The following is a 13835-nucleotide window of genomic DNA, read 5'->3' on the forward strand; positions in this document are numbered from 1 at the left end:
AATGTTTTTAGGTCAACGTATACAGTTTTTCTGCTCGAAATGTATTTAACTCGCTGTGTGAACCATAGAACAGCTGTTCTCTGGCTTTAGGCACTTAACAGCACTACAATTGCGTCACATTGTGAATGGCCAGTTCGATGTGAGTGTCAAAGAGCAAGGTAAGCGTGTGTATGTGCAGTGGGTGTGAAGGAATATAGAGATATTTTGTTTTGTACTGTTTGTTTAAACATAAAAGACGATAAATATATATAATAAGTTAGAAATGTCCTACCTGGCCAGTTTCAATAATGACAGCGCAAAGCAAATACTAATGGATATAATACGCACAGTGAATCAGCCTGAAAACTCAAAAAAACTATCCGAAGCAAAGGCGTCAGCGGGCAAAGAAATGATTCTAATGATGCAGCATGTCTTCCCGCTGGTCATGCAGCTGCAGCTGGAGGTAATCAAGGTGCACGGCTTTCCCGGCAATCGTGAGGGCCTCGTCCAGTTCTCGCAGCTCATACGAGAAATGGAGCGCGACGACATGGAAATCGCACGCCTGCGCAGCCAGATCCGAGCTATTTACTTGCCACCTATAGCTATTAACACTACCAACGATATACTCATCTGAATAGTCTATTCTCTGAGCACATTAAAGAGACTGCAATAGTATTAAGTACAACAGTGTTTTTTTGAATTGTATTTTGAGCTTTTAACGCTAAAGCTGGGCTCTGATGTGCCTCTGATATCTGGCATAATGCAATAATCCAGTACAATTTATGTAAATTACAAAATTATTTAGCCACTTACATCTGGTACATCTGATTTCAGCCTAAGTAACATGGCATTTCTATTAAATAAACAAAAAATAAAGAATTATGCTGGTTCATTTTGTTCATATAGCACAATAAACAGTCAAATTTCGTATGATAAATTAAAGAAATTGTTTCAATACCTTAATTACTTATAGTCTAAACAATTGTTTTGTATTGTTTTCTGTTTGTCCTTTTCTTTTAAGCTTCTTTAAGTTTATATACATATCAAGTAGTGAGCTGCCTTTTTACAATGACTACCCACAATTATCATAAGGCGAGAGCTTAGCTTAGACTAACTTTGAGAATTAAGAAGTGCCAATCTGAATTAGCGAGCCACATCGCTGTGTGTGCTCTTGATGGCTTCTCCATTCCTGTTTTTTATGTCGTCTGTGGTCAGTTGAACTGGATTGATATGGGTCAAGTCATTGCCGTTCAGCTTCTGCCCCAAGTGCTGCAGCTGATTGGCAAAGTGAGCATCCTCTACACTGTCCACATCGTTTGTGATTGACAGTGACATGGGCGACATTGGGGTGAGCGGCGTTCGGGGCGTATTTGTGGCGCACAGCTCCTCGATGGTGGAATCACTTTGAGTCGATGGCGACGTGGAGCGTGATCTCACCGGATATGAATCATCCAGTGGCAGGGCATACCCCTGCATTATCAACATATCGCCAATGTTCATCTCAGCGCCCTCGGTGGGGTCGACCAGTTCCACGCCGGGCAGCGGTGTACCATCTCGTGCGGACGCATTGGCGGCGCTCGTCACCTTCGGACGCTCCTTGTAAGTGACCACCCGTGCGATCAGCTTGCGCCAATGAGCAACTGTTTGTTCAAATTTTAGCACTTATACAAATTTGCGTTTCGATGCGAAAAGGAAATGATATTTACCCTCTGTGAATTCCTCGAACTTGGATATAGATGCCTTCTGCCAGGTGTTAGGTTCATCTGGAATAGTTGATTTCACGTTGGCCAAGAAGCACTCAACTGCCTGGAACCTGAAAGCATTTGAGCAGTCATTACTAGTACTAATACATAAATATAGTAATTGATATACCAACCTTAGGGTTAGGAAATCGGTGCGTAGTTCGCAAATGTCTGCTGGAGAGATATATTCACTGTCGCCATAGTCCACGAAGTACAGATCGATGACTTGCTCATTGGGATTATACTGATTGGGCATAATGTCCACGATCTCGGCGCGATACCATTTCTCATCGAACTTAAAGACGGCGGCCACGATCTGGCCAATGTAGGGTGCGGTCAGTTGGTGCTTGGCGCGATTCTCGGCATTGCTGTAGTAGGCGGTCATCTCCTTGACCATGTCGTCCAGCTTCTTGGACTGCGGGCCCACCAGCTGCACCCAGAACTTTGTGGGCGATGCAACTGCCGAGACGTACACTTCCATGGGCTTCTCATCTCCACGAGAGGCCATTAGCTTGTCGCGCGGCGGCTGGGAGCTGAGGGATGTCTGTGAAGAGTACACGCTAGAGGTGAGACTGTAGCTGGGCGAACGTCTTGGTTCGCGATGCTGTTCCACCTCATCGACAGCCAGTCGCAGCTGCTCGTCCTCCTCGATCTGGTCGTCCAGCAGCTTGCGGGCAATGTTCACCTGCTTCTGGTTGCCAACAATGCTGATCTTGGCCTTGCCATTGCGTCCATTTAGATCGATGCTGAGCTTAGCCAATGATGCTCGGCTAATTTCCTGTATTATCTCACCTCCGCGTCCACTGATCCTGTTGGCCAACCGTTGTGGTACCAGCAGCTCCATCTTGACAATGGGTGCACGCTCAATCTCCTTGATGAGCATAACACGAGCCGCCTTAACCGCATCGGGCAAGCCGTTTATGTCGCAGAACTTGTGGGAATTGTCCTTATCGCTGGGAATAACAATGTTCAATATTATTTTATATTGATATCGATAACAAACAAAGAAAGAGAGAGAGAGAGCTCGTTCTCTTCTCTTTCTCCGCCTAAGACTTGTGTTAAATATTTACCGTAATCTTATCTTTGCCCCGGTCTTTTCTTCAATTAGTTTAATGTTGGCGCCGCCGCGTCCAATTATCAACGGTACGTGGTCATTGTCCACAACGATTTTGAGACAGATTTCCTTTTGCTGTTGTTTCTGTTGCTGCATTTGTTCTGGTCCACCTTCTGTTCGCTCCTTCGTGCCCGTTTCATCCTTGTCGTCATTGCGGGACTTGAAGTAGGCGTAGAGCATGGCACTGCCCAGCGAGCAGAGGCCAAAGCCTAGCAGTAATTTGTAAGTGGGCGTGCCGGCGAAAGGCGTATTGCGCAACATTCTGTCTTATTGAGTGTGTTTGCTGTGTGGATGATGGTGTGGAGGATCTTTCACTCTTTCTTTCCGTCGTCTCGCACCTTACGAACGGCGCTGCAGCATAGATGACAGCTTAGAGTCAAACTGTAAGTAGAGATCAAATCTAAAGCTCTTTTCAAGGTCCACATTATAAGCTAACGGTATGTTGCGTGATTGACTAGGCTCTATTTGCGGGTCAAAGAATCAATAAAAAAAGTAGAAGTAAAAAATCAACAGCGACAATGAGTTTCTCCCCACAGCTCAAACGTAAGCATGGGTTTGCTCAATGAAGCGCGTCATCTTCTATCCTCCATTGGCTGTTATATAATATTCTTATCACTAATAATTCAGCAAGATGTTAATGAAAAAGTGCAAAAAGAATATAAATGTTTCAAAGATTTTTAGTTTTTTTCTTTGGCAGGTAGATACACAAATGACAGCACCAAAACAAATAGCCATGTGACGTTTACGTTTACACTGCGCTACAAAATCGCAATACATACTCACAGAACTATCACAGAATATCACTGCATTCGCAATTACAGTGAATCCCAATGTTTGAACAGCATCTGTGACAAATATACAAACGATTTTGATAGCTACTGCTTGAATAGTTTATGGGACAACATTGTGAGAATTAGACTCGTCAAATTCTATGCGCACTCTGAATGGATCACGTAACTCACACGGAAGAGAACTGAGAGCTTTCAAAGCGAAGTTCGCTCGGAGCGCTTTGCACTTGTCCTTCGGCGAACAAGTTCATGCACTTTATCAAATAAATACTGGTTGAGCAGCTAAAACTGCAAATTATGCTGAGCAAGCAGAACTTTTCCGCGCTCTATCTCTATTCGAGAGGCATAAATAAAAATGCAATTAGAATATGAAAATACATATTTATATGCTGATATAGATACCAGCTGAAAGTGTGCCTTATAGATTTTTCTTGAAGCTGCTGACCTTGATATTGAGTTTTAGGTGTTGATTTTAGTTTAGTCGTTTGTTTTCATTAAGCTTTGCTTCGGTATTGCACTCATATGCAAAGGAACGCTTCAGTTCAATCAAGCGTTTTATTGGATAGGTTCGGTATCGTTCGGAATCGTTTCGTTTATTTTTAATAATGAGGCATACAACAATAAAAACTCGACAGAGCGACGAGCGCTCGCTTGTCTGCCTCGCGTTGTTCAATATAAATAACTGTTGCAATAATTTGAATTTTCCCTCAACCGACGCCGTTTTGCTCAATGGCGTCAGCTGTTTGTGTTGCTCTCTCTCTCTCTCTCTCTCTCTCAATCACATTCGCTGCTTTCTGTTGTTTTCATTGTGCATTTCGCCGGCTCACTTAATGAGCAACAACAACTGGAACAACATAAACATGAATGGCATAGGGAAACAAAGATTGAGGTGTAAACAGTTATGACATGACAAAAGAGAAATAATTAAAATATTGAGAGCGGGAGAGCGCCTTAAGCCAGAGAGCTTCAAATGCAAAGTATTTCAGCGTTGTGCGCTCAAATCTAAATTTAGTTAAATGACATAATAAGCCGTTGGTTGAGTGTTTCTGTTTTGTCTACAATTAAAGGATGCGTCTCAAAGCCATATATACGATCTAGCTGTTTAGAAAGGGTTATTTAACAAAAGTCAAGTCTTTAAAAATAAAATTTCCATATTTTGAGGGTCACGCGCTGATAGCAGGTTGAAATTATTTGGCAATGTTTCAACTTTCGCAGTTCGCATTGTTGGGACTAAAAAAACAATATAAGCAACAACAAAATATCGACGTCATATTCAGACAAGGTATTTTGTATTTTGGGAACACATCAAATGATTTTTGTGGTCTATTATTATTCTTAGTCGCTTAGGAGTATTTTTGGCAACATCTATTTACGAGCTTTTCTCAGCGTTTATTAGCATTTTTAATTTGCAAGCTGCACTCACGATTTTCAACTCCGACCGAAACCAGCAAAACGTGAATTGGCCTATCTCCCGGCCCACTCTAGCACATAAACAGACACCACAATCGACGGTCAACAATAAAAGCGGTGCAAGGGAATGCGTAACAAAGCGTGCGTTGATTGTAATCTCAGTCTGCCCCTGCTTCCGAAATTCGTAGGTCTGCACACACACTTGCGATTTCTTTCGCTCTTTCGCCGCTTCGGGGTACACGAACTGCTGAGCAATTAATTTGGTAGAACTGATAGATATGTATGGTAACTGTATTTAATTGAACGAACAACGTCTATAGTTAAAAGAATATAAAAATATATATAAATTTACACAAAGTGTGATACGCGTACAAAAACGTGTAGAATAGAATTGTATCAAAATTTAACATTGACTCAAATGAATAAACTATTGAACCGAATGAGCCGAGAGATTATCGTTCATAGATTTAGTTCATTTATCAGGCAAACATAAATCATATATTGTTTTAGAATCGATATTGAATTTCTCTATTTAATAACCAATATCCAGTACAAGATTTTTAAAAATTTGCAGTATTGCATATTAAAAGTAAAAGCATAGATTGAAAATTAGATGTACAATAAAGAAAACAACAAATACAACAGAAATGTCTATCGACAATCGATAAAGTTAGTTTCGATGCCAGTGCTGTAAATATGTGAAAAATTTTGAATTTGAATCAATTTAACTGCTTTGGCGGCATCATTTCGCCATCTATGTGTGCGCTATTTTGATATATGTATGTATGTAGATAAAAAATGCAATTGAGCAGCTATAAGCTGTAGGTCATAATAAACTTAAGCTACGGGCACATGTGCCGTTGTCTAAGTACAATGAACACTTATCAGTTTAAGGCGAACCATATGGCGTGGGCGTATTTTATGTAATTATTGTTGCAAGTCTGTGTAGAGCAGCTAGGAAATCTCACGCAAAGCGTTTGGTTTGGTGCCATCCATGTCAAAGCAGCGACAGTTGCAGGACGACACCGGACACTCGGAATTCTGTCTGCAATTAGGTATGAGACGGATTACGCAATACAATTTAAATAGTAAGAATGGACTTACTTAAACCATTGCACAATGTGCTCGGTGTGGCCGCCGTGACGACACGTCTGACACCAGGAGAACCACTTGGAGAACGGCTTCATTTGCCAGCCACCCTGCAGCTCCGTTGACGTTTTCTCGCTGGCGGTCGTGTTTATCATGGTGCCCATGTGCATCAGGCAGAGCGAGCAGCGCGGCAGTGGCTTCCGGCAGCTGGGACACGAGGATAAGCGATTTGTGCTGGTGCTGGTGCTGCGGGGTCGAGGCTCATCTAGCAGCGCATTCGACACGGATTTGCCACAGAAATTGCACGACAGGTAGACGGTGCGAGCGCTTCGCGTCGAGGTGCGTATATTCTCTATTTTAATATCCAGCTCCGCTCGCTTCTCCCACAGGCCCCAACTGTTCAGGTAGTCCAAGTAGCTGGCCACCCAGTACTGGATTCGATTGTCTGCGAAATGCTCGTTACGGAAGAAATTGATGGCCACCAGGGCGACCGTTTGCACATCAAAGCTGGCATCCATGTAGGCCTGCAGTATATTGATGCCATCCAAGGACTCGCCGGTCAGTAGCAAGCCATTCAGGTCTCCACATTCGATGCAGCGCTGAATTCTCTGCTTGATGTACTCTGTGAGCTTCGTTTCCGATAGATATTTGCAGGCGAAGGCCACGCGATCTGCCAGCGAGATACCCTCCTCCCGGAGCACCGCATCGAAATTGTCCCCCTCCAGGGTGAGGAATGAGAAGATGGCCCTCAAGTGAGGATCCTGAATTTGCATGTTCGCGCTGGAGCGCTGGTTGCGCCACGTCGAACTGCAGCGATCCGCATTGAAGCTGGACAACGCAATCGCCGTGATCCGATACATGCTGGGATCGCGCTGCTTGTCCGCCGCCCGGGACAATATATTGCAAGCGGCCAGCACCTTCAAGTGGAAAACACAGATCATGGCCGCCCGACTGAACTCCTTGTTCGCGTACAGCTCGTCGATGAAGCGGTCCAGCTCGTGCTCAAATGACCAGCCGCATAGCTGCAGAGCTTTGTCTCGCTGCTCGCTCCTGCAACGAAGATTAAAGGATGATGAAATGAGCCTAGAGTTAGCTGCGGTTCTTTCGCGCTTACCTATAGGTAACCAGTTTGTTGGAGCTGTTGATGCCGTCGGGCCACTGCAGCAACTGGGATTCAATGCGCGAGCTGGCCATCAGCGCCTCCGAGGTGTGGCCCAGGTTGATGCCGAGCGTGGCCTTCAGGCCCGTCAGGCGCTCCTCGCTGTGCATATTGTTGAGGGTGGCCCAAACGTTGCGCAGATACGGACTCAGATGAAGTTCAGCGAGTCGCGTGTTGTCCGGCTTAATGCCGTAGTCCTGCATCGCTCGCTGTCGCGTCTCCTCCAACAGATCCTCTTCGAAGAGCTCGCGCTCCAGAAAATCGAAGCTCAGGGAGGAGCCGACGTTGTATTCGTTCAGCGAGCTGCTGGCACTGTTCGTGCTGCAGCTGCTCGGCGCCTGCGTCGGCTCCTGATTATTTGTGGACGAACCAACGGGCGCTGGAGCATAGAGAGGACGCTGCATGAGCAGCGGCAGCTTGCTCCGATTACTGAATGCCGTATGCAAGCTGGCGGGCAGCCGGAACTCCAATATATTAAGGGCATCCGCCAGCAGCAGAGCTCGTTCGAAGTCCCGCGGATGCCAGGACAGCCAGTTGACTGTGGCAAACTTGCCGCTGTGCTGATACTTGGCCGGCAGGGGGCTGATCTGGCGCTTCACATGGTAGACCTCGCGGCAGGACTCGTTGTCCACGCTGCGAATGTCGTAGAGCGTGATGTACGGCGAATCGCGCTGCAGCGACGACAGCAGCGACGTGCGGGTGGGGCACCAGCTGATCTGCATGTGATTCCTGGACGATTGAATCTGTCGCAAGGGTCGCTCGATGGCGCGCAGATCCCACAGCATGATCACGGAGTCCACATAGCTGCACAGATAGTTGCCATTGGGCGCCACGGACAGGCCTTGCACTGTCTTCGTCTGTATGGACTGGCAGGTGGTGTTGCTCTCTAAAATGAGACATAGTAGAGGAAGAACAAATATTAAATAGGCATCAAGCATATCAATTGGTTTAAATTACGCCGCAGATCGAAGAGCTTGATCAGTTTCTGGCTCATTCCAGCGATGAGCATACGATGATTGTGGTCCCAGCATAAAGAATTTGCCGACTCGGCGAGGCCAAAGAAATTCGCTGTTTCCTTGGGCACGCCCCGTTCAATGTCCCAAATAGTGATGCAAGAATCGGAGCGATGTCGATCGTGGCCAATGGCCAATATATTTGCATCCAGCTCGTTCCAGGCAAGGCACGTGCACATGCGCTGCTGTCGGGGTGCTGCAAAAAGATTACAAGAAAGAAACTCAATTTGGAAAATGCTTTAGCGGAGCCGTCAATGCCATATCGTCGTACTGTACTCCCAGCTGCTGTCGTAGGTGTCGCGGAAATTGCAGATGCCGATTTTGCCATCGGCCAGGCCGACGGCAATGATCGGCTGGTCACTGTGATAGGAGGTGGCCACGCAGCGAGCGTACTGATAGCGCGTCTCGTTGGACAGAAAGTTGACCGGAATGTAGGGCAAGCGACTTTTCTGGGTTGAGTCCTCTTTGCTGCGCACTTCGTACAAATTGATTTCCTGGCCCCAGGAGACGAACTTGTCGGGGAAGTTGGGAAACCAACTGATGCCGTGTATGTTGCCGCTCATCTTTGAGCGATATTTTGCATTTAGTGGCACAATCTAATTGCGTCGCTTCTTATCAGTCACAATACAAAAAAATAATAATAACCAAACAACAAAACAGCTGATAGTGCAGCTAGAAATGAGCGATTTAAGCTAACAGTGCCGGCCGAACTCAGCTGTTAGTTAACATGTGGAGCAAATATGTTAAACTTACTCTGAGAACTACTATTTGTGATTTTATAATTTAACGACTGCTAGTTGGTGTACCTAAAATTTACCAGATCAACGTCTTAACAGGAGATTTGCTGACTAGTTGTATATATGTAAGGTTTGAGTGCTTCGTTAATACACATATACAAGTACCACTAAAGTCATTCAAATACATATGTAACAGTTCTTATTTTAGCCAGCAAACACAGATGGCGCTCGCGTGCCTAATTACAATTGAATCTTGCTATCGTTGGCTCTAGATGGCGCCAGCTTTCAAACTTAAATATGACAACGAGCGAAGATGAGACAACTTGCGATTGTTATTAATGTACATTACATATAATTATGCTTATTTTATTTTACCCTCCGACCTTTCGTTCATTCATTGTGAGCATAATGCTCATCTATTGTTCCACTCGAAAGCACACATATGTAACGGATAGGCGTAGGCATAGAGCTCAAAGAGGTGCGCTCAGGTAACTACTCAAGTGAATCAACATAATTGTCTTTAACTCGTATAAATGTATGTAATTATTCACATATGCTCAATTCGATATACACGCTGGGCGACTGGGCTGCTCAGAGCGAAGCGTTGGTAGTTTCAATCTTTGCTCTTTGCGGTGTTGCGGCATATTTCGGTTATTTCATATGAAAATTCACATCTTTGTTGTGGGATTAACGAGTGCTGTCAAAAATTAATAACTCTGTGTAATTTCGTGCTGTGTATTGATTGAAATTGTCATGCCAATTCAATTGAGATATTATAAAAACAGCCATCATAACAACAACAACAACAACAACAACAAGAAAAGCGCATCGCTTTGTGCACTCATATTGCGTCATGCGGTGCACAGCGGAAGCGGAAACAAAGCAGCATCAAATATGGCAGCCTATAATGGCGACCCCTTCATCCCGACAGGCATTCGAGTCAGAATGCGGCTGGTCAGTAATGTCACATGTATCCATAAAATATCCATCAACGAGCTGAGCTCGATTTGCCCAAGCCCTTAATTGATTTCGCTTATAAAAAGGATATCAAAAGGATATCCTCATAGTAATCCATAATCAAGATGTGTACGGGTCGCGTCACTAATTATTATTCGAATATTTTGAACTAATTTCAATTGTTCAGGCAAAAACCCCGAAATCATTCCAAATGGAAAACAACCAAAATTTGATTTATTTTACTTTATCCATTGTGTATACCTATATTATAAATATGTATGTTTCAATTTTGGTATGGACGCTGTCTACAAATCAGCGTAAATCATAACAATATTTGACTAATTTATTTGTGCATGCAAAATGTGAATCGGGGCTTAACAATGCCAACAAAATATTGATTCTCATTTATTTTGCAGCATTATTTCATTATAGATGCGAGATATTAAATCACTGCAATTACAATATGAATATCTATATAAAATAGATAACTAAATGGCGCAGATGTCTAATGTAATGAGCTTTTCGATATATTTATAAAATCGAAGATGACAAAATTATGATTATATTAAATTAATAACAATCTATAGATCAATCTATAAATTTTTGTAATCGAGATTATCTATGTTAAAAAAAGAATATGGATATAGATGTAGATAAGGATATATAAGAATATATTTCTCGCGCTCTCTGGCTCTATATTTCATATATTCGTATGTCATTCGTCACACCCGTAAAATGTTTCCCAACTGCCATATGAAATTCCATGTCATTTGTTGCATATTTATGGGCTTTAGGCAAAGGAGTGTCATATATCAATTTTGCGCCGTTTAGCGCTATGCGCTACGACTATGAGACAAAAAACAGAGGCAGAAGAAGGTGAAGTGTGCATAAAAAATGATAATAATAATAACAAGCGCCAATGAAATTGCAAAATTAATGCCTCTCATGTAAATATCTGGCATGAATATTTCATGACAACGCGCCAAAGCTTAAAAAACGAATCAAAGCGAATCGACTGGCAGTTACCCTGCAAAGCTCAATTCCTTTAAAGTTGAGAATTTGAAAAGAAAAGAAATTTGAAAACTTTTTATTCAGACTGTAACATGAACTGAAATAGAATTGAAAAACATTGATCGAGAGAGAAAATAAAAATTAAATGATAATATATGCATACGTATAATGTATTTATACAGTGAGTATCATTAATAGTCGGTTTTTGTATTTTGCAATTTTTTTGACACATTTTTAATTTCAATTAATTTTATATGGCGTTTGAAGTTGAACAGTAAAAAATATAATTTGAGCTCTACCATATATAATATATATTCGTCTTAGCTGTGTTTTTATTTATGTATTTATTTTTTTGGTTTCTATTTTTGTTGTTGTTGTTAATATTATTTAATTATTTCCATGCATAAATTTCAATTCATGTTAGTTTTTCTTTCCCCAACTAATCATGTTCATCCATTTTTTACATGAAATTCTCTAGTCACAGCATCTGTTTATTCTATACTCCCCACTGTGGTCGAAATACAGGGTATATCAGCAGCAGCCACAACGACTGGTCCCGTGCGAGCATTTAACTTAAATGGGTCGTGTCTTATGACTCGCTTCGCTGTTCGTCATCGTATTTATGCATTATTTATATTTGTTTTTAAAATGCGCATTGTTGTTGTTTTTCTCTCAGTGTATGCGTGTGTATTTTGTGTGTGATTTTTGCGTTCGCATCGAGTATTTATCTTTTATTTCATTTTGTCATTTGCGAGCATATTAAAAAAATATACACATATACATATATGTGCGTGCATTCATATTTATGCAACACAAGCGCAGCGAAATTGCACTCAAATGGGGAAGACAACAAAATATACAAAATTATTCGCTGCGCCCATGCATATGCAACGCTTTTTTATATTATTTTTATTCGCATGGGGAAGGAGAGAAAGAGATACGTATATTTAAATAGAGGGAGGGAGAGAGAGAGAAGAGGGCGTAAATGGAAATTAACAAGCCCCTAATAAAAAATTAAATTAAACCAAACGTTTTAAATAAATTTTAAGGGAATGATACAAATAACAAATAATAAATAATAAATAAATAAATAGCAGACCAAATGATTTATATAATTTATATATTATTATTATTATTAGTAGAAAATTAGATTAAGATTAAAAAATAAAAGTTAGGTTGTCATTGTCTATACCTATCTATATAAAGTTGCTTTCATTTAAATTTTATTTAGCTAAATCTGCATTTATTTTCTATATACCACAATCGTTTTAGCTTTGACTTCTTTGATTATTTTCATTTATTTTATTTGAAAATAAACTTTGCATTGCTTTTAGCTGCAGCGCCAATTTCAAATTTATGTGCCCATGCTGCAGACACAAATGCAATGACAATGCGATTCGTTCGCTCTTTGTTGTTGTAAATAAGTGCGAGGGTGGCTTCGAGAGTTGGAAAATATATCTTTCAAGATCTTAAGATTCTTTTGATCTGCAGACAACCCAAATTTGACCGACCAATTTGACGCTGCTTAAAATCCATAACAAAAGATATTTTAGGGGATTTTGTACGCCGTAAGATTTAAGAATTTGTTTATAATTATTTATTTATTTAATTTAATTTTGTATTCTGTTAAATTTAAATTATTTTCTGTTAACTTTCTACTGTTTGAAATTATCAAAGAAATTTGCATTATTATTAATTTTTTTGTTTTTGTAATTATTTATTTTTTCACACTTTGTTAAGGCAGAAGGAAAAGAAACTTTCATTTAATTTAATCAATAAAGTTTGTTTTATATCATTTTATACGATTTTCTGTATTCACAACTGCTTGAGTTACCCAGGCCAAATTATTGGGTCTGCCGTTGCTGCTCGGTTGCTGTCTCATTGTTGCTGTTGCTGTTGTTGTTGTTGTTGGCAATTCTAGCCAACGTTGTCGTTGACACTTCCTGTTTTTGTTTTGTCCTTTGCTGCGCTCGACTCGCGACTGCGAATCGCGTTTTAAAGTGCAATTTTATGAGCCGTTAACAGCACATTTAGTGTATGTATTGCATGCAGTCGGGCTCGACACACACACACACACACACACACACATACACACTCACACCTACACCTACATCTAAAACGATGCTGTGCTGTGTGAAGGTCCCATAGATTAAGTTATTGTTGATTTGCAGATTTGACAATTTATTGAAGCAGAAAATTCGCAATTTTACAAATTTATTGCATAGAACGGATAAATGGAGCGTATGGGAAATAATGTTTATTTAGTTTTGTAAACACTTTTGTAGTGGCTGTTGCTGTTGTTGTTGTTGCTTAAGAGATTTGACAGCTGCACATAAGCACGTTATTCAACACTGCAACGACATTCAAATTAATTGGAAAACATATCGAATACACAGCTGACCACGCCCAAGAGACAGAGACAAAGAGCGAGAGAGAGAGAGAGAGAGAGAGGGAGATGGAGATGGAGAGTGCGACAAATCTGATAATTTATGCATTTGGTAATAAACAAAAATGTTCGCTTTAATTGCTTTTTTCTTGGAACATACAAATGAGAATGGGTGTGAGTGTCAGTGTTTGTGATAAACACGTTGCAAGCAAACAATAAAGCTCCAGTGTTGCGCAGTTGCATAGCAAATGTGAATTAGTGTTGCAAGTTGCTATGATTTATATTGTTGTATTTATTTTATTTACCCTTAAATTGTTGTTCTCTATAGATGATAATTATTCTCTCTTAAGCTCATGAAGAAAGTCTAAGCTGTTATTCAAATTAAAACAATTTTAGTATAATATTTTTTTTTTTTTTTTAATTATGCATTTGAGTTCTTGTAGCACTAAG

The 13835-nt window shown here is 41.2% G+C and overlaps 3 protein-coding genes across 6 annotated transcripts; 1 reads left to right on the forward strand and 2 right to left on the reverse strand.

Moving 5' to 3' along the window:
* Positions 1-121: 121 nt before the first annotated feature.
* On the forward strand, positions 122-925 carry LOC108610776 (protein C10). Its single transcript, XM_018003068.2, has one exon. The coding sequence runs from the start codon at positions 263-265 to the stop codon at positions 611-613; it is 351 nt and encodes a 116-aa protein (XP_017858557.1). The 5' UTR covers positions 122-262; the 3' UTR covers positions 614-925.
* papi (tudor and KH domain containing protein papi) lies at positions 655-5475 on the reverse strand. Of its 4 annotated transcripts, none has more exons than XM_089465923.1 (5): positions 5386-5475; positions 2792-3216; positions 1856-2674; positions 1686-1792; positions 655-1619 (listed from the first exon to the last, which is right to left on the reverse strand). In XM_089465923.1, exons 2-5 carry the CDS (start codon positions 3094-3096, stop codon positions 1123-1125), a joined length of 1728 nt encoding a protein of 575 aa, XP_089322049.1. In that variant the 5' UTR covers positions 3097-3216; positions 5386-5475; the 3' UTR covers positions 655-1122. The 4 variants fall into 4 exon arrangements, with proteins under 4 accessions (XP_089322049.1, XP_017858547.1, XP_089322047.1 ...); XM_018003058.2 differs by having other exon boundaries at positions 5047-5422; XM_089465921.1 differs by lacking the exon at positions 5386-5475 and adding an exon at positions 4069-4318.
* Positions 5476-5534: 59 nt separating this feature from the next.
* mio (GATOR complex protein mio) lies at positions 5535-8977 on the reverse strand. The gene is made up of 5 exons (XM_018003056.2): positions 8566-8977; positions 8239-8490; positions 7237-8167; positions 6138-7172; positions 5535-6078 (listed from the first exon to the last, which is right to left on the reverse strand). The coding sequence occupies exons 1-5, from the start codon at positions 8855-8857 to the stop codon at positions 5988-5990; spliced, it is 2601 nt and encodes an 866-aa protein (XP_017858545.1). The 5' UTR covers positions 8858-8977; the 3' UTR covers positions 5535-5987.
* Positions 8978-13835: the final 4858 nt, after the last annotated feature.

This window comes from Drosophila arizonae, chromosome 3 (assembly GCF_054131065.1).
Source record: "Drosophila arizonae isolate 15081-1271.41 chromosome 3, UAZ_ARI_1.0, whole genome shotgun sequence".
In the NCBI taxonomy this organism is placed as follows: domain Eukaryota; kingdom Metazoa; phylum Arthropoda; class Insecta; order Diptera; family Drosophilidae; genus Drosophila; species Drosophila arizonae.